At 41.3% G+C, this 19,934-nt stretch overlaps 2 protein-coding genes across 3 annotated transcripts; both read right to left on the bottom strand.

Moving 5' to 3' along the window:
* Positions 1-1,563: 1,563 nt before the first annotated feature.
* adra2b (adrenoceptor alpha 2B) lies at positions 1,564-6,556 on the bottom strand. 2 transcript variants are annotated; one of them, XM_077522407.1, is made up of 3 exons: positions 5,858-6,556; positions 4,685-5,488; positions 1,564-4,594 (listed from the first exon to the last, which is right to left on the bottom strand). In XM_077522407.1, the coding sequence occupies exons 2-3, from the start codon at positions 5,463-5,465 to the stop codon at positions 3,936-3,938; spliced, it is 1,440 nt and encodes a 479-aa protein (XP_077378533.1). In that variant the 5' UTR covers positions 5,466-5,488; positions 5,858-6,556; the 3' UTR covers positions 1,564-3,935. The 2 variants fall into 2 exon arrangements, with proteins under 2 accessions (XP_077378533.1, XP_077378532.1); XM_077522406.1 differs by having other exon boundaries at positions 1,564-5,488.
* Positions 6,557-13,078: 6,522 nt separating this feature from the next.
* Positions 13,079-18,634, bottom strand: dusp2 (dual specificity phosphatase 2). The gene is made up of 4 exons (XM_077522408.1): positions 16,620-18,634; positions 15,571-15,686; positions 15,276-15,495; positions 13,079-13,597 (listed from the first exon to the last, which is right to left on the bottom strand). Exons 1-4 carry the CDS (start codon positions 17,014-17,016, stop codon positions 13,380-13,382), a joined length of 951 nt encoding a protein of 316 aa, XP_077378534.1. The 5' UTR covers positions 17,017-18,634; the 3' UTR covers positions 13,079-13,379.
* Between the last annotated feature and the right edge of the window lie 1,300 nt (positions 18,635-19,934).

Genomic DNA, 19,934 nt, shown 5'->3' with positions numbered 1-19,934 from the left:
AGCAGTAACATATCCAGAAAATAATGTTAAAATGGCTTTCAGGATTTGACACAGCGACCTTTTGATTTAAAATTTGTGAGTTCATTGACTAAAAGTAATCGAATAATTCCACTTTAAACTGTATCAAAATACGTATCAAATTGCCTTTTATTTTTAGACACGGGTGGTTTGTAGTCACGGACCTGATTTGGCCACTAATTAGGGACGTTTTCTCTAAATTGTAGGTGTGAATATGAGTGCGAATTATCTTCTTTTTTTTTTCTTTTTTTTTAAGATATGGTTTTAGATATCTGCAAGATAAATACCATTTGTATTGCCAAAAAAGTGCAATAATGTAACTACAGCAACGTCATCGTTTTAATCTTAAAAACAATCCTTAATGTTGTTTTAATATACAGTAGGTAACAAAGTGAGAAAGTGAAATGAACCCGGGTTTATGAGCTGCGGGTTAATGATGCTCAGTGGAGCGCAGACCTCCGCAAAAGCCGAACAATCCTCATTTGGATCAGCACGCAGAGCTGTTTTCTGCATATGCATGAATTTTGTCATTAAGATTCATGTATTATTTACTCAAAGTGACGAAAATGTCAATAAAAAGTCCTTATCTCACCAAGTTAATAAACAATGCATTATTCATTTGGGTGGCATGTATTAGTGGTTAAAACATCTGGCCTACAGTTCTGAGGTGCTGGGTTTGAATTTCGGCACGGGCTTTCCTGTGAGGTGCATTTTCTTCCTTGTGCTTTGTTTGGGTTTTCGACGGTACTCCAGTTTCCTCCTACATTCTGAAACCAGGTATCTTAGGTCCTTCGAAGGCTCTCGATTGCCCATAGATGTGGATATGAATGGGAATGGTTATTTGCCTGTATGTGCCCTGTGAATGACTGGAGACCAGTTCAGGGTATACCCGCCATTTTGTCATCTAGAATGCATGCTTTACAGAAGAAGTCAACCCAAAAATTTTCTACACAATATTATCCTGTATGCATCCAGTCTGATTAATACTGCGTTTGTGGAAAATAAGTTAACTATCTCAGTGGGCGGCCATTTTGCCAATTTTCGACCTAAAATGACATCACAGTTGCTAGTGGCTCAGATAATGACCAATCGAAGCTCACCTGTTTTCTGGAGCTGTGCCTTGATTGATCGTTACCTGAGCAACCGTGATGTCATTTTCGGTCGACAGCAAATGACAAAATGGCCGCCACCTGAGATGGATAAAAGCGGGTGGATTTTGCTTCTTAATTCATGTTCCACAAACGCAATACTAATCAGAATGTTGTGTTTAAACTAGAAGGTGCATATGTAGCATATTGTGAGGAAAATTTCCGGGTTGACTTCGCCTATAAATATATATATATATATATATATATATATATATATATATATATATATATATATATATATATATATATATATATATATATATATATATATATATATAAACAAACATACAGTACAATGTTATAGTCACTGGGTAGTTTTTATGTAATGCCTGACAACCAATTTAAAAAAAATGCTACCATGTCCAAAATAGTGATATAAAAAACAGCAGAGAATGCATTGTGCTTTTCCAAATAACTTTATTTTTAAACTTGAGGGTGGGTGAGGATGATCACAGACGGAGGACTGACAACTCCGAAGCGCCGACCGTGCATGTTGGTCCGAACACAGCAGGGGGGGGAGACACAACAGGTGCTTTCCAGCGAAAAGATCCGGATTAGTGCACCTGTCGCCCTCAAGCTATTATCCTTACTTTTTTCTTTCTTTTTCTTTTTTTTAAACTAAGAGAAGCAGCAACTTCACCACAAAAAGCGAAGAATGGGGTGGGTAGTACGCAACAACTCATTTTTTATACAAAAGCAGTCTTGAAGGCATGACCTCGAGAGTTATTTGGATTCTGGAAAGGAATACAACTCACAGATGTTTAATTGAACACAGCTCTTCTTCTGGGTCATTTTCATCAACGTTTTTGGATTAAAAATGTTCATAAAGCAACACCTGATGTTGCTCTTGCTGCTTTTTTTTCTCCAGCTAATTCTGACAAATGTGCTTATCTATTCAAAATGATGATCGATGCTCATGTATGGGGTGTTTTATGCATGTGGAAGTCCATAGTTGTTTCCATGTATTGTAACAGCATCACACAAAAGCCACTGTTTAATGTTTAAAATCAATAAGGCTCTCGCTCATTAGAAGGTAATACAATATTTTTACCCTCGGAGCCATCATGATATTGTTTGATCCTCGTAATAAAAGCACTGCAATGGAACAATAAATAGAGAGAAAACACTCAGTAGTTTGAAATAAATAGTACAGTCTTGTATCGTTACCTCCCATCACACACACACAGCAAATATGACTTCAGCAAAACAACATGGGAGCCATATATCAATGCGACAGACCGAGATCCCTTCGGGGTGGTCAGAAGAAAAGGTGCCTTCTCAAAATGCAATCAAACGCACACTTTCAAATGGCTCTCTCAATACACTGACATGACTCTGATATTCACAAATGTAGAAGAAGCAGTCACATGACAGGCAGTGTCTCTGTGCTTCGCTATTGTAGATCTATAGAGAATACATTCACACGCACGCACGCACGCACGCACGCACACAGGTCAGCAGAATTCAACAATGTGTCGCTGACAGCCCTTGTCCCATTGAGTCAATAAGCCCGTGTGCTCTATAAAACACACGTTTTGTCAAGGAAAAAGCAAAACCTCCGTCTTTTGGCAGGTAGCAAAAATGAGAGTGAGCGAGAGATTTAAAAAAAACAAACAAACAAAAAAAAAAGTCCACAGCAGATGGAACATTTAAGTGACTCAGGAATATGTGCTTTGGAATAATCCAAGCAGTCGCAATTGTGATGTGATGTTATACACTGCATTTTATGTCTGTCCTCTTTAATCATTTGTTCTAACCTTCTCACTTCTCACCGATGGTCTGCAGAAGCTGTAAAAATGCGCATAAATCAGCAGATGAACCTCCCCTGACATGGTGTGAATAACCTCATTAGCGAGGCTTTATTGTTAACAAGATTGCTCCACCCTGTCCATTAAAAGCAGAGAAGATCATTGCTTTAGTGTTTGATCACTTCTCTCATGACTCCTGTGGAACTGCTAAAAACTTCATTAATAAAAAAAAGAAGAACAACAATACACACAACCTGAGTGGCCACTATGACCCGCAGGCAGATGAGAGCCGCGGCATCTGACACGTTTGACGCAAACGTCTCGCTGTTCCTTTTCCTTTGAAAAGGACCCTTCCACTCGTGTTATCGCATTTTCGATCCTCAGATGCCTCTTGTTGTTGCTCTTTTGGATAGGAATCAGGGAACACATGTTTGCCCTGCAGCTGGACAGATTAAGACTGCAAGAAATCACCACTAACCTTGTGTGCTCCTTGTGCTCTCTGCTGATAAACAAAAGGCCCCGGGCTTGTTTGGATCTAAGGTCAGTCTTTCTCATGTTTGCCTGTTGTCCTTCCTCAATAACCTGCCTTACACTTCTGAAGATGTACATACTCTATGTGTGCATGTGTGTGCTTATATATATATATATATATATATATATATATATATATATATATATATATATATATATATATATATATATATATATATATATATATCTGCTGTGTCCTCCCTGATTTGTGCCCAGAATTCAGTCAGAAATGTAACATGGTACATTTGTCTCGCATTGGTCCTCAATGTTATCGGTGTCGTCAGTATAGTCATGCCTGAACTTGACCTTTCCTGTCAAAGACCCCTATTGTCTACAAATCAGGATGTCATAGTCTAAAATGTCAAGTAATGTATTCTATGGCTGTGTTGAAGAAATTTGGAATTTTACGTCCATGGCTCATAATATTAATAATACAGCCCTTTGAAAGATATCAGTGTTATACTGTATGCCTCGTTGGTTCCAAATGCGGTTAAAAGAAAGTACCCTTGGTACTTCTGCACAGAATCTTTTTGAACGCCTTCCGAAAGTCTTTGTTGAAGATGGTGTAAATGACCGGGTTGAGGGAGGAGTTGCAGTAACCAATCCAGAAGAAGAACTTAAACAGCGGGTCGGGGATGGCGCAGGTTTCGGGGCACACCGCCTGAAGGGAGTAGGAGAAGAAGAACGGGAACCAGCACACCACAAAGACGCCGATGACCACGGCCAGGACAAAGGTGAAGCGTTTCTCTCGGTTGACCATGGCTTTGCGCCTCGCCGCGCCGGGGTTGTTATCGATTTTGGACTTCCTCCCCGGCACCAGCCGCGACCCCTTTGAAGTGGCGATCATGTTCCTGTAGCGCTTGATGGAACCCGGGGAGTGGATGCCCCCTCCTGCCGGAGACCCCGGCACGCTGGCGCTTCCCCGGTCCCCTCCGTTGCTGGCCTCGCTGTCTGTGCTGGAGCTGTCGCCGTTGTTATTGTCGGATTTGCTTTGTTTTTGCCGCTTGAACTTCTTGCCGCCCGCTTTAGTCTTGGTTGGGGCCGTTTGGGGTACACGCAGAGACGTGTCTACGGAGCTGGTGACTGGGCTCGTAGCTGGAGGTTGAAGATTGTTAGGGTCGGGATCCTGGGAGGGTTCCTCCTGCCCTCCTGAAAGAGACGGGGTAATGGCGAGGGTTGGGGGTCTGGCATTGGATGTTTTCTTCGGGGAAGACGTTTTTTCATCATCATCATCCCTACCATTGGCTTGTAGTTGCCGCTTGGGCTGACTCGGCGTGGCGGCGCCGGCTCCTTCCTTGCGGGGCTCCCCTGGAGGGCACCGTGTTCTCTGTTTGGCGATTTGGTAGATTCTTACGTAGACCAAGATCATGATGAGGCACGGAGCGAAGAAGGAGCCGATGGTGGAGTAAAGAATGTACCAGCGCTCGTCGTTGAGCTGGCACTGGGGTCCCCTCTCGCTCGCGAGGTCACCCACCTCCGTTTTGTTGAGGGACAGCAGGGGTGGAAAGGAGATGATGGAGGAAATTAGCCACACAACCACGATGGCGGCTTTGATACGTTTGGGAGTCCGCTGGCGGCCGTAGGTGACCCTGGAAATGGACAGGTAGCGGTCCAGAGAGATAGCGCACAGGTGCACGATGGAGGAGGTGCAGAAGAGCACATCCAGGGCCAGGTAGATCTCGCACCACAGCGACTTGAAGTACCAGTAGCCCAGAAGTTCATTGGCCAGAGAGAAAGGGATAATGAGCGTGGCCACCAAGATGTCCGCCGCGGCCAGCGACACTAAGAAGAGGTTCTGCGGCCCTCGCAGGGAGTGGCTGGTCAGCACGGCGATGATCACCATGATGTTGCCCACAATGGTGAAGACCACCATCAGGGTTATGGCGGTGGCGAAGGCCGCCGTGGCTTCGGGGGAGTATGGCGCCAGCTTGAGGACACTCTGGTTGCAGGGGACGGAGGCGCCACTCGTGTTCCAGTTGCTAAACTCCAAGGAGCAGCCGCCCTCCGGAGCAGAGGCCATGCTTTGGTCTCTTCTCTCGGCGTCTATGGAGAAAAATACAGAGCCCCTTTGAATATAAGATGACTATTTTGGGCTATAACTGCTGTGCAATGAAAATGTGGCTTGAAATGTGTTGGAAATACAATTTTTTAATGTAACTTTGACTGTTTTTCTTTACAAATGCCTTCATATTTTTACTAAATGTTACCAGAAATCGGCTAATGATTGGAATGTTTATTAAAATAGCATTAGGAGATGTGTGGAAACCGTCCATAGCTGTCTCCAATTAACTTTGATTTGCTTCTCAAGGAAAGGCAACCTGCACAACACTTGGAGATGAATGCTTTTCATGGGACGAAAGCACTTTCTGTCTCGCTGACGCACACTTTCAATTGCAATCTGTGATTATTTACCTCTGTTCTTGTCGTCTGGTGTTTTTCTCCAAATGTTAGCTCCCTTGCATCCTCCACGACGGAGCTTCCGAGTCCATTGTAAGATCACAAAACATGCGTGGGTCTTGTTGCGTCAGGGCACGGATCAAAGCCGTTTAATTAAAAAAAAAAAGAAAAAAAAAAAAAAAGCCCTGACTCCATAAAACAACGATTTTCTCTCTGCCACATTTGACTGTTTTCCCCCTATCATGCAACTAACACTTCTCCAGCTCATAAAATATTTAACTCGGTTAATTAAATATGTACCGGTAGTCAACTCTGAGGAGAAAAAAAAAAGAAGTATTGTCACATTCTCTCCGTGCGTCCTTGCTTGCAGACACGCCTCATTTGGGAGAACAATAGTTAATAAAAAGTAATAAAGCTGATACATTACACTATTTACACCCGTTCACGTCAATAAAAGCAGAGAATGAAATGAGAAGTCTCCATGTAGTCCACTAACTTGATTTCTAGTCGTGCGTCCGGAGCCTCAAAATGCGCAATTATCACTGGTGAAATCCCACAAAATGGTCACATCAATTGCTTCTCGTCTCTCCTCTTCTTTTTCCACCCACATCCCACGCGAGTTCACGCCACGGTGGAGCGGCTCCTGTGGCGCGCATCGTCACTTTCTGAGGCGCATCTTCACTGAATGGAGAAGTGGACCTGAGCCCGGTTGCCTCCCATCTCTCTCTCTCCCTCTTGCGCGTCTTTTTTGACTCGCTGACGTCACCGCGGAGATGTGAGCGTCACGGGATCCTGACTCGCTCCCCCCAGCTCCACACTCCCTCCCTCCCTCCCTCCCTCCCATCTCCTCTCTGGACTCTGGATCAACTCACACAGAGACCATTCAAAGGGGCATTTTAGCCAATTAGCCGTTAATGGATGCTGCTGACCCTGGCGAATATAAAGTAAGTTTATGCAAGTGATAAGAATGGTGTATACTTGCTGATCAGTGTAATTGGTATTATAGCAAAAAACTAATTGACCTTTTCATCATGTTTGGAAAAAATTAGGTGCCAGCTGGGCTACTTTCAGGTGGCAGAATTCTAGAGTGACCTGAACTGAAACGTGTGATTATTGTTGCACTAGCTGCCCCTTTTTTTCTGTTGTGATTTCTTATAGGCCCTATAAAGTGAATTCAGAAACTCTTTTTTTTTCCCCGATACACATTTGACGGTGTAACTCATGAAAATGTGAAAAGACTGAGAACTATGGTGCAAAGACTGATAACTGTACAGTGGAGCAAAAAAGTATTTAGTCAGCCACCGATTGTGCAAGTTATCCCATCATAGGTACACTTCAACTGTCAGAAATTGTGGGTATGCTCTCAACTTTCAATTTATTATTTTTTTTATTTTATTTGTATTTTTTTTTTTTTAAAGTGGTCCAGAAAAGCGTCCTGTTTAGCAATGATAACGTGAGAAAAAAAATTGTACAAGCAGCTTGAATGAATGTAGAACATATTTATTACGAGACAAATATAGAGTTTAAATAATGTCATGATAAATATTTAGTGAACAATGAGCAAAAATAGATGACAAGCAGTCTTGCTCGACCTCAATATTGTTTGAGGCCAAATATTAAACTGTCCCTATTCTTGTGTTTTAAATTACTTTCCAATCAACTACCAGCCTAGCTACTATAAAATTAAACTGCATTAAGTACATTACTTAGTGCTAAATGCTGCATTCGGGGAAGGTGGAAAGTCGGATATATTTTCTCCCAGTTTTGACCACAAAGGGTTCGATGTGAATGTAAACAGCAAAGATGGCTGATTCCGATAAATTGTTTGTTGTTCTGGTTAACACAGTTATTTCAAATCAAGTGTGTTACGAGAACCAATGTCAAATAACTACTATAAAAATATTGTTTCAAATCTTGTAAATTATGTTTTGCCATTCACTGTCGGTGTCTCTACAACTGGCCGCCATTGTTGAGTGACATCAGCTTTAAACCGGTTGGTGAAGTCGGGATCCCTTTTTCATTCATTCATGCGTTCACATGCATACTTTGGTATGAAGTCGGAAAAGCCCGACTTCCCACCATCCTCGAATGCAGCATCAGTTACTTGGCTAACGTCATAACCTAGACCTCAAAATAAGACACAAGCTTCATCTCTCTCCATTTAATATAATTTCTTTCATAACATTGCTTGAAATTCTTTGCAAACTGATGAAAAGGCGAACATCCGGGGCCAAGCGATCCGTCTCAGTGTGGAACTGGGTGAATGGAAAAGTGTCTAAACTGATACACGGCCCCATTCATTCTTTCCTTTACACGGATCAGTCGTCCTGTCCCGTTCGCAGAAACGCATCCCCAAAGGATGATGTTTCCACCCCCATGCTTCACATTAGCTATGGTGTTCTTGGGACGCAACACCACATTCGTCTTCCTCCAAACGCAACGAATTGAGTTTGTACCGAAAAGTTCTATTTGGTTTCAGCAACTGGAAGACCCATCCACAACCCATCTTTGGTGAGCTGGCTGAGGAAATGAGGTTTTCATTCAAAGATTTTACAGTACAAAACTTCATTCATTGCCGCCTCAATGCAGGGAAGTCTCCCAGAAGAGCCTCAAAACGTGATGTTTCCACTTCCATGCTTGACAGTGGGGATGGTGTTCTTTGGGTCATACTCAGATTTTTTTTTCATCCACCAAACACAGAGGCTCGAGTTGATGCAAAAATATTTCCGTATGGTTTCATCTACCCACAGCACTTTTTCTGAAGCTTTCACTCAGTCGTTTAGATTTTCACTAGCAAACTTACATATTGAGCAGGGGACCTTGTGGGCGCTACATTGTGGCGTAGTGTTTTTCTTGGTGACTGATGTCGAAATTGCCTTCAGATCATTCTCAAATTCCCGTTCCTGTACTTTTAAGATGCTCTTTCACCTTATCCTTACTCTATGTGGCAAGATTTTTGTTGAGTTCTTGGGTTGGATCCCAAAAACGCAGACACAAATAAGATTTTAACTATTTATTCACATCGAGAGGTGTGGAACAAACTTGACTAAATGAGAAACAATGACAGTCGTACAGAGGAACAGAGGTACAGAAGTAATAATCCGACAAAAAACACTTCTCAGACAGCTTATATAGACAGTGAATCGATCTGATTGGTTTTGGCTCGACATGTGGGTAACAGGACTGACATGGAAATATCTGATTGGCTGTTGACTAAATAAAGAGATTAAAGATTCTTAACATCACATAGCTTATGACATCACATAGCGTATTACCAGTTGAAACTAGATGGTGTTACATCAGTTCAAAACAGACACTTTACCACACGGTCATGACCCAAACATAACCCTTGCATGACCCAAACATAACCTTTGCATCCTGACATCACATAGGTTCTGACATCACATAGCATATTACCAGTTGAAACTAGATGAAACAGACACTTGAACGTACGGTCATGACCCGAACATAACCCTGGCCAAAATTTCTGCTGTCAGAATGTGTCACCATGGGTTTAAAAGCAGTCAGGGTTTGAAAGGCGGGGTTGGCATTGCAAGATTAGTCCCAATTTCTAACAAAGGTTTGATAATTTAGTTTAAACAAATCAGCTGTGTTACCATGTGTTACAAAACAGTTGGAGTTTCAAATTCTAGCTTTCAAAAGGTGTTCCAAGAAGGGTATCGATTTTTAGCAGTGTTTCTAAAGTTGAATTGCAAATTTCAGCTGTCAGAATGTGTGACGACACATTTTCAACCATTCAGGGTTTCAAAGTTGGGTTCCAAAATAGGGTTTGGCTTTCCAAGAGGGTCTGATTTTTTTTTTTTTTTTAACAGCAGATCCAAAGTTGAGTTTAAAAAAAAAATCAGCTGTCAGAATGTGTGACCATGGATTCCAAAATTGAGTTCAATTAAACAATTCAGCTGTCAGAATGCGTGACCTTGGATATCAGTCAAATAGGTGAATTCGTGAGTATGATTTTGACATGTGGTGAAAGCCAAAGTACCTGCAGAAAACTCGTGCAAGCACGACAAGAACATGCACACTCCTCACAAGAAGGCAGGAGCGAACATTTGAGCACAACCTCCAAACTGTGAGGCAGACGTGCTAACTGCTATTCCACCATGCTGCTCTAACAACCAATTTGTCATACTTTTTTTCCCATAAATGTATTATAGACAACCCCCATTTGCAACAGTTATCAGTGCAGTGGTACCCTCAAATGTACTTGACTTTTTTTCCAGCTGTAACATACCATTGCCCTTTTGACACTTGAAAAAAAGTGAGTTATATCTTGGAATTGAATAATTAACCCTATGGGGGATTTTTAGTGCCGACTGAACGAAAGGTGCATGAATGGACTCCCCCATTTCAGTGCAGAACAATCTGTATGTAATTGAGCAGTGTTACCTCCAACCTTTTATCACCGCAAAACGCTGCCGCACAGAAGGCCCTTGTAGCTCTCTGTGCTCATGCATTTTCATTGTGACTTGACTTCCGCTTAAATCCCTCTGCATTATGCACCCTGCAGCACGTCCCTCCCCATGTAAAAAAAAAAAAAAAAAGAACCCTTACGCCCTCCCCTCGTGGCATGCTGCTCTTGCCGAGGTCAAGTACCTGATTGCACAGTCTGCTTGCGTCATGCCCCTAAAACGAAACGGCGCCGGGGTTCGTGTTGTGCTGTTCCAGAGTGGGTAGGTGGCCTCCGTGACATAAACACTCGTCAGCCTACGCATCCAAACACATGGCCCCCATGAATGGTCCGTGGGTAGGAGGTCCTGTTTGTTTGGTAATGCGCCCACCGCGCGCACATTATTCATTTAATTAAAGAGGAGTCCTCCTGTGGAATTACAGCTTGCGGGCTTGAAGTAGGCACCCATAATGGTGATACATTTCGCACCCCATCCCCGCTACATATTCTAAATATGAAAGGAAACAAAATAAAGCTTTTAAGCGCTGGAGTGCTCTCCAATCAAGTAGTGTGTCTGTTTCTCATGGGCGGATTCAGTAGAAAAATGTGTTTTGCACAGAGGGGCAGAAAGAGAAAGGTGTGCCGCTGACGCCAGCGTCACACAGCAGTGCGCAAAACAATGCTGTTCAAGGCCCCAAATGTATGAACTCCCTTCATGGAAAGTTTGTACACAGTGATGGAAAAGTAGCTATATTAAAAAAAAAAAAAAAAAAAAAAAAAAAAAGTGCAAGTTCCTTGGTAGTTGTCCATTTTCATCCCAACACACTGAAGGGCAAATGTGGCGCACATCCAGCACAATCGGTTGGGATCTTTTTTGAATTGTTACTTTGATTCGGTGTGCAGCATCATGCCCTTGAAGTTGACAGTACAAAGAGTTTGACCATGGGGATGCGGCGTGGAAAGCAAAAATCATTTGCACTCTTTGGAGCTGTGTGCAGCGGCAGCTCCTGTGCAACTATGTGGGGTGGCATTGCTGAAATGTCTATCACGTAAAAGCGTAAACTGGTCAATATTGGCGTTTATTTGGGGGAAGGGGCACCCCATTGTGGAGGTGCTCTGAGTATTTGGACTTTATAGAAGAATGCACAGTGGCACACTGTCTTGTGAGACTTATAGTAGTTGGTGCTACACTGCGGCCGTTTGACACATTGGTGAATCATCATCGTGCGTTAGAAAGACTGGTCTTTGTTTACAATTGTCATTGTGAATTTAAATTTTATGTACGGATTGGTACTTGTTATCATATCGGTGAGCAATCAAGAGTGGAAACTTGTACTAGCATCTGAAAAAATGTGGTGTTGACCAACCCCAAGGAAAACAATAATAATGTAAGCGTTAAAAGGAATGTCGCGAAATGATGACGGAAGAGCGAGGCGACGGGGGGAGGAGAAAAGAGTTTTGGAGGGAGTTGTAAAATAAACGGGGCAGTCAGCGTTTGCTCCCCAAAAGCAGTACACGTTCTTGTGTTTTTTCCCCCCCACGGAGAGTGTTCCGGAACGCGACACAAGACACGCTGCATTGGTATTGGTGGCAGCGGTGGGATCTTGTGTGTTTCCTGGAAGAATAATTTTTTTGTGGAACCTTTTCTCTCCGGGAATCTATCGAACTTTCTACTCGGCTAGCCGGTTAGCAGAACTGCTTTTGGGGAGCAAATGCTGACTGCCCCGTTTATTTTACAACTCCCTCCAAAACTCTTTTTCTTCTCCCCCCCGTCGCCTCGCTCGCCCGTCATCATTTCGCGACCTTCCTTTTCACGCTTGCAATAATAATAATAATTATAATAATAATAATAATAATAATGTAAATCACTTGCAGGATACTTACCATTATCTACTTTAAATAAACTATTATTATTATTCTTGTTATTATTGCTGTTATTATTATTATTATTATTAAGTCTGGCCGACCTAAAGAAATTTAATGCAGCCTCAAATGAAAAGGGAGGAAAGCATGACCTTATGAAGGGTAACGTGAAATTGCTCCACAAGTCATTCGGATGTGCAGATGGGCAATGTGGTTGCCTTAATTTTTGGATCCATTAACATGTCATTTCCCTGTTTTTATTTCAAGTAGGCGCCATGTGTCATAATAAACAGTGTGTTGGTGACATCTGCTGGTGTATATGGAGGATTTTAAAATTGCAATCACGAGGGGTCGCTACTTAGCTTTAAACCAATACAGTACTTCGTATTGTACGTGAATATGTGGTCGACGTTGCATGCGATGCCCTCCTTGCCTTTGATGAGAATCAATTTAATAAGCGACTCATATTTGGTTATCATGTGCAACTTATGTGGAAAATACTGAACTGAGTGAAATTAAATCATTGCTTTAGCAGATATTTCTATATAAGGCCATGGAGGGAGACAAGCTTCTCCCAAGATCTCAATCAAGAAACCAATTTCACTTGACTTTACCTTCCTCTATTTTTTAATATTTTTTAGGTTCTGTGAACATCTGTAAATTTTAAAAAATTAATAAAAAAATAAAATAAAGTAACCACTCTAATTTTGATAAAGGATAAAGTATGGATAGCTGTTTTAAAATGTAAAAAAATATATACTCAAGTAAATACCTGAAACATCCACTTAAGTACAGTAAAAAAAAAATATATATATATATATATATTTGTAATTTGTTTCCTCATACCACTGTCCATATTATGTTTGTTTTTGTTTTTTTTTGTTTTTTTTGTTTTTTGTTTTTATCCTGGACTCAAACCATAACAGTCTAGCTATATGTATCAAATAAAAACAAGACTAAACATGTTCTTCGGCACCGCTTTTTATTTGTGGAAAAAAAAAAAGAAGAAAAGATTCGCAGTCATTTTTCTGCATGTATAAAGTGCATTAACTGACAGGCATGTCAACAAACTGTCTTATTATATACAGTAGAAATAAATGAAAATGTTTATGTACATGATTCTTTGCAAGCACAGTGTTGTCTCCTAAGATTACACAATGATGCCAGCACCACTGCGTACCAAAATATATATGATGTGGGTCAGGAAGGTTTCAGGACTGCTATGAAAACATTTCATATTCTAACTCCTAACTGACTCGTATGACGTCAGCCCTGACACAGCACGTCCGTCTCAAACTGCAGCAGCTGTCCCATGAAAGCCAGGTTGGGGGAGATGATCTGTCGCCGCTGCTTCACAAAGTCAAAGGCCTCGTCAAGACGAACCCGCCGGGTGTGCATGAGGTAGGCCAGGCAGATGGTGGCCGAGCGAGAGATCCCCGCTTGGCAGTGCACCAGCACCCGACCACCGCTCTGCTTCACAGCATCTGTGGGGGCGAGCATACAGATGAAATGATTTTTTTTTTCCCATTGAAATTCTACAGGAAAGAGAAACTTATGAATAGCTTTTCTTTTACTACAATAACATAATTTGAAACAAAGACCTACATATTCTAATGTATTTTCCCTTAAGATTTCATTAAATTAATCACAATTTTCTATTCTTCTAAATACTCATTTGTAGCTCCTGATTGTAAAACAGCAACAAGACAGCTACCGACACAAAAGATGTAACGATAACTGCAATATCGCGATATCGTCATCGACATGCCACTATAGTAAAAGGAGCACATCCGTTAAAAATAAATTGTGCAGTTCTAGCACCCTCTGGTGATGAAGTTTATTAGTGCAGTTTAATTTTAGTAGGAACGCTTTGGGCACTGTGGTGGTTATACTTTATACTTATGCTGAGCCAATATGAGCACATGACAATGACGTGACCTATTTCTTTGTTACTGCTATTTTTTTTATTATTATTTTTTAGATGAAACATTTTGGCAGTGAAAAGGAGGTTCAATTTGCACAGTTTCCCTTCCTTGCCACCAGTCACATCGTCACGCTGGAATGAATAATTTAAGGCTATCAGTGACTGGAATAGCGGATGCTAGCTAAGCTAAACGCTATTAGTTACCATCTACAACCTGCCTATTTTTGTACTCTGACCCGCAAAGACGTATGAAAACTGTCAGGCGACCACAGTCGAGAGGTTCAAATTCCTCATTAAATTGGTTAATTGGAATACAAGATGCCAAAAAACGTGATTAGCAATTAGTCGACTTCAAGCTTTAAACGTTGATGTGGAGTAGTAAAGTAGACTTGTCTTTTTTTTTTCTTTTTTCTTTTTTGTTGTTGACAGGACTATGGTAACTTTATACACGTGTTACCTAAATCAGTGATCTTTCTCGTGGTCTATACATAATGTTAAAATGGCTTAAACATTTTTTTTTCCTCTGAAATCCAGAACAGCACATAGTTTAACCCCTTCAGACCCGCATTTTTTTTTTTTTTAACTGATTTTGACTCTTTTTTTCCCACATAAGAACAACTGGGAAAAAAGTTGGGGTTATCTCGTGTTTTTATTTGGTATAGTGGACGCCAGGCTGGGATGACTGTAACGTGTTGTAAACTTACCAAGCTTATATATGTAACATTTTTAACATGAACATCATGCAAATCAACTTGCAATTGTGATTGGTTAGCTAGGATTCAATCAAGAACCAGAAGTGTTGATGTCATCCAAATTATGCATTTTTATTGGTTTGGACATGAAAATATGTCATGTCCACTCCAGTCGTCTGGGACCGAAGGGGTTAAATACGAGTTGTATTCAACTATTAAATACATTTTCCATACGCTTTTATCATACTTGGCCAACAAAGTTCATTCTGATTCTGATTTGCATTTAATCGTTTAGAACTGCTTGTTTGCAATATCTATTTATGCCAAGTTTTCATTCATTCATTTGCAATACATCTCAATTGAAGCATCAGTTTTTATTTTTATTTTCTTATATTCAAGTGCAGCGTTAAGGTTCAAAGTCCTCAGTGCTTGTTTATCTAACACACTAATCTGTTTTGATTTGAGCTCACAATACAGTAAGCAAATGTTGACCAAACTAGATGAGTGGATTTGCAAAAAAGGAATGCCCCCGGGGCCCCTCCTTACCAATAAAGGCGATGGCTGTCGAGAAGCAAGCTCGGATGTCCGCGGCCAGGTTGTCCTCCACGGTGAGACGCAGGTACTGAAACTCCCCCTCGAAGAAGTTGGGGCATGAAGAAGACACGTTGAGCACGGCTGTGATGCCGGCCGACGTGAGGGTCTCCCGGCGTGACGAGTGGACGGCGCTGCCCAAAAACAGGAAGGGCAACAGCTCGACGGGGCCGTCCTGCGATTAAAAAATGGAAATGCGTTCATAACTTGGGTGGATAATACTTTTTTTTTTTTTTTTATCTTATTCTACCTGATCGAATCCGGGGGTCCTCCAGCCCAAGCTTGCTGGTGGCTCTGGTTCCACTTCAGTGAGCGTTTTGTTGTAGCAGAGTTCTGGGTAAGCCTCTGAAAATCCTTCAAATCCACCTAAAAAGGAGGTCACAGTTAAATCCTCCAGAACACATCCTACATAAAATGTAATCATTGTAAACATACATTATGGTTCGCAACATTTTTGCATCCAGGGGCCACTTATGGAAGAACATTTTTTCCAAGGATGGGATAAATCACACATAAGTAAACATACAATGTGTGGCACGAAATGCCAGAGGAATGGAAAAAAAAAAGTTGCCTGTTTAAATAAAAATCATGTAACAAATTTGTATTTTTTTTTTTAGAGGAAAAAAAAACATTATGTAAATCAAGGATTTGAATCTGCATTAAAAATGCCTTTAATAGGACTTTTTATATTTAAGGAATTTTTTTAAGGAATTTCCGTGATTCTTCTCGAAGTGTGGTAGCTACTCCCCCAAGTGGCAAGTGAAAGACTCCCTGATTAAATGTTCAGTACGTAATGGTAGCGGCTGAAACTTCTTTTATTTTTCCCAGTCTAGCACAGTATTTGTTTGCCACATGCAGTTCAGCTGTTTTAACTTTTGGCTAACAAAACATTTCAATGTAATCTAATGTAATGTTTGACCGTTTTTATTAGTTAAATAGTTTTGTTTTCCTTTATTTTGTAGTTAAAACTTTTCCATTTTTTCCCCTTTTCCTTTTTTTAACCTTTAAAATACATTTAAGTACAGTTCAGTTGTATTCACCTTTTAATTGTAACACATGCACAAATTACATGTAATCTTTTCTAACTGTTTTAAATTCAGGTTAAAACAAATCTATTTGACTTTCTTGTGCAGTACATTTTAATGGAATAATTATTTAGTCTATTTTAACAAAGTATAAAACGATATGATTTATGTGAGCGTCAAATTATTATCTCATAATAATTTAGTGAAAATAGTTGCGCCATGAACCCCCGTCTGAGAACTGCTACTAAATCACACATCATAATATTCTCGTTACCTCGGAGGAAGCAAATTTGCGTGCTGACTTCGTTTCTCAGGGCCGCGAGCAACATTTTGGCCACGCTCTCCGTCTTGAGCTCGTCCACGCGGCGGCTGTCCTCATCCAGCACCACGACCACCGGCAGCTGCGTTCGGCTGAACTCCCCGCGCGGCGGTCGCAGCCGGCCCAACAGCGCCTTGTCCGGGATGAGCCAATCCAGGGCCACCTCGGCGCCCTTAGACCTGCGGCGCAGTACCGAGTTCCAGTTGACGTTCCGGGACTCGCTGACGTGCGCCAGGGAGAAGTCCAGAAAGGGTCTGCAGTCAAGGACCACGCATCCGGGTGAGGTGCGCTCCCTAAGGAGGTGAACCAACTCGTGGCTGTTTATTTCCAAAGGCTCGCCGACTGTCGTCATGGTCGGAAAGGTAAATAGTCAATTGATGTTTTTATTGTTGTTGAAAAGTCTTCCTTGGGGAATAAAGGTAGTCAAGTTTGTTCCCTGAGTTACAGTGAATGACTTCAAACAAGTTCACTTGCTTGTTGATAAAAAAGTCAAAACCCCGCCTTGTTTTCCGTCAATGAGCCGCACTTGCAGTCGGAACTTCCATATATGGGTTTACCTGTCACTCCTTATTTGGACATTGACGTCCTCTTGTTTTTAACCGAGCCCGTTTGAGGTTGAATGACGTTTGGCTGAAGGCTGTAAGTCATTTAAACTACATTTTCCAACAAAAATCAAAATTGTCACATTTTTTTTATGCAAAATGTACTTTTTAAACAGCATTAAGTCACAATTACAATGAAAACATAGTTACACATTCCATTCACTCAAGCACTAAAGGCCTTTATGATCAATTTATTTTCTGAATTATGACATCAACAGCATGGCTACCTTTGGCTCCACAGCAAAAACGATTGTATTGAGGTAATCTCTGGTAAAGTGGTAATGAAAATATATATACAATATAGTGTTAGACATCACTTTGGCCCTGTCCATTGAATTTCAATTAGCCATGGTAAGTTAGCTGCAAACACTTATCACAACAAAATGATACAATCCTATCAGTTGACATTGACATTTGAATTAGATCACTATTCACATAATTGTTTTTCAATATTTGAGTGCAGTGTTAATGTTATTGTTGTAACTATATTAATGGTCATGATCTCATTTCCCATGTTACGCACATGAAAACTTATTTGCTTGTAACACAGCACTCCTTTTGTGATGTCTGGTCCTCTCCTTCAAAAGCCACACAAGTGACTCCCACTGCCTTCATCATGTTCCCACTTCCTTCCTTCCGCCTCCTCGTCTTTCCCCCCTGGCTGGCAGCTCCTCAGCGTTACTATATTCTCCCACTCTGTCAGCTGAGCTGAGCATGCATTTGCGGCAACCTCTGCATCAATGCTCATATGCCAAAAACAAAACAAAAACAATCTTAGCAGCCCAAACAGGAAATGAAATAGCACCACACCTACTGTACATCCTGCCATCACCACCTCATCATCTCCTCCGCCCACGTAGACTTATCACCCGCTTTGTTCTCCCAATTACACAGTTAATGGATTACCGAGCAGGAGTGACTAACCTTCCACATGCCCTGAACAAGTGAGCAACGGTTACCACATGTTAATAATGGATGGAAATATTTTCTGAATATGACATCATAGTGCCCAAGGGCTCAGGTTGTGAACGTCACATGACCAAACCCAGGAAACAGGTGAGCCATGTCTGTCGTTTTTAGATCCCTTGGGCACTGTACAGTCCAGTGGATTTTGGATATGAACTCATTCACTCCCAGCCATTTTCAGTGAAGCAGCCCTCCACCCTCCCGGCTGTTTTACTGGATTTTGACTGATTTTGCAAGGAATATTCTGTTCTATTGCTATAAAAACACAGAACGTACCAAAAGAAAGATATTTGTATGTGTTTGAGTTTTGCAGCAATTAGCATAATATAGTTAAATATCATCATTATTCACAAACCTGTTGCAAACACTGGGAAAAGAGCTTGTTGCAACATGGCCCTGGCCGACATCTTATACTCTTCTGCCACCCAATTGCTTTAAGCGACCTCTTCAGGTCAGAAGCTGCATCAAAGTCTTCTTTATGCTCCAGCTAGCATATATATATATATATATATATATATATATATATATATATACACACGTTTTGGGGTGTGAAGGACAAAATATTTAAAAAAAAACAAAAAACATTTATGTGTTTTTGGGTTTGAATGACCGTGTAACTTCTAAGTAAAAGTGCTATTTTTTTTTCTAAAGGTGTCTCGAATTTACAGGATGAAAGAAGAAAATAATGGAATCCCTTTCTGAATGCATGTGAGTAGATATACACTCGATAACTCCGCCTTCCCACAGGGGGATTATTTGCATGGTCGGGATTATTAATCTCAGGAAAACACTGCAATCCAGATGCTGACCTCATCTGATTCTTACCATGTGACCAGGCCGCCCACTCGGCTCTGATACGGCTGGCGGTTTATTTTCTGGAAAGCTGAGCTGTGTCTTGGGGATTTCATATGCACATGGGTACCAAAGTGTGCATGTGTGTCTCTGTGTGTGGTTTGATTCACAGTGAATCACACATCTTCACTTAACATGGGTGTTTGTATGGGAATAAGTACTAAGAGACATAACTTGATGGTATGACAGTTGGAACACTTGTCTCTGCGGGAAGAGGAAGGGGTTCGCTATACTTACCGTTATATGCTTAGCATTGCTTAACAAACTGAAAAATTGAACAGTGTATCGCTGGGGTCGGGCCAAAATCGGCAATTTTCAAGAGATGCCTAAAATGACACGTTTGTTCAACCATATTAACATTACATTAACAAAGAGAGCAATCTATTTTCAACACTTTAGATTGGTCAATAGGGGTGTGCCAAAAAAATTCATTCTGGACACAATATTAACTTTTTACTGCTGAAAATGGCTCAAGTATCCCTTAAAAACCATGTAAAGTGAATTTGGAGATTTATTATGTGACTGCTGCAAAGCAAAGCAGGTACATATTACTATCCTAGAAAATGGCCCCCGGCGTTTATTATAGCGGAATTTTTCAGAAAAAATGCGGTCCAAACCGTTGAACGTACCGGAACAAATGAGGGATCAAAAGATGCGGCTCGATCTGACTCAGCGGGGAACCTTTTTTTTTTCGGAATTCCGAGTTACCATGGCGACGCAACTCCCCAAAACCCCCGCCAAAAAGTCCCATAGGAATGAATGGAGAAGGGGGGGAAAAGAGCCACAAATTAAGCACCTTTTTCCAAGCCACGCTGTGCGCACATACATTAACCGACCGATATGAATTTTA

Source organism: Festucalex cinctus, chromosome 5 (genome assembly GCF_051991245.1).
Source record: "Festucalex cinctus isolate MCC-2025b chromosome 5, RoL_Fcin_1.0, whole genome shotgun sequence".
In the NCBI taxonomy this organism is placed as follows: domain Eukaryota; kingdom Metazoa; phylum Chordata; class Actinopteri; order Syngnathiformes; family Syngnathidae; genus Festucalex; species Festucalex cinctus.
Note: the sequence above shows the minus strand (reverse complement) of the source record. Positions and strands in the feature narration are given on the sequence as shown.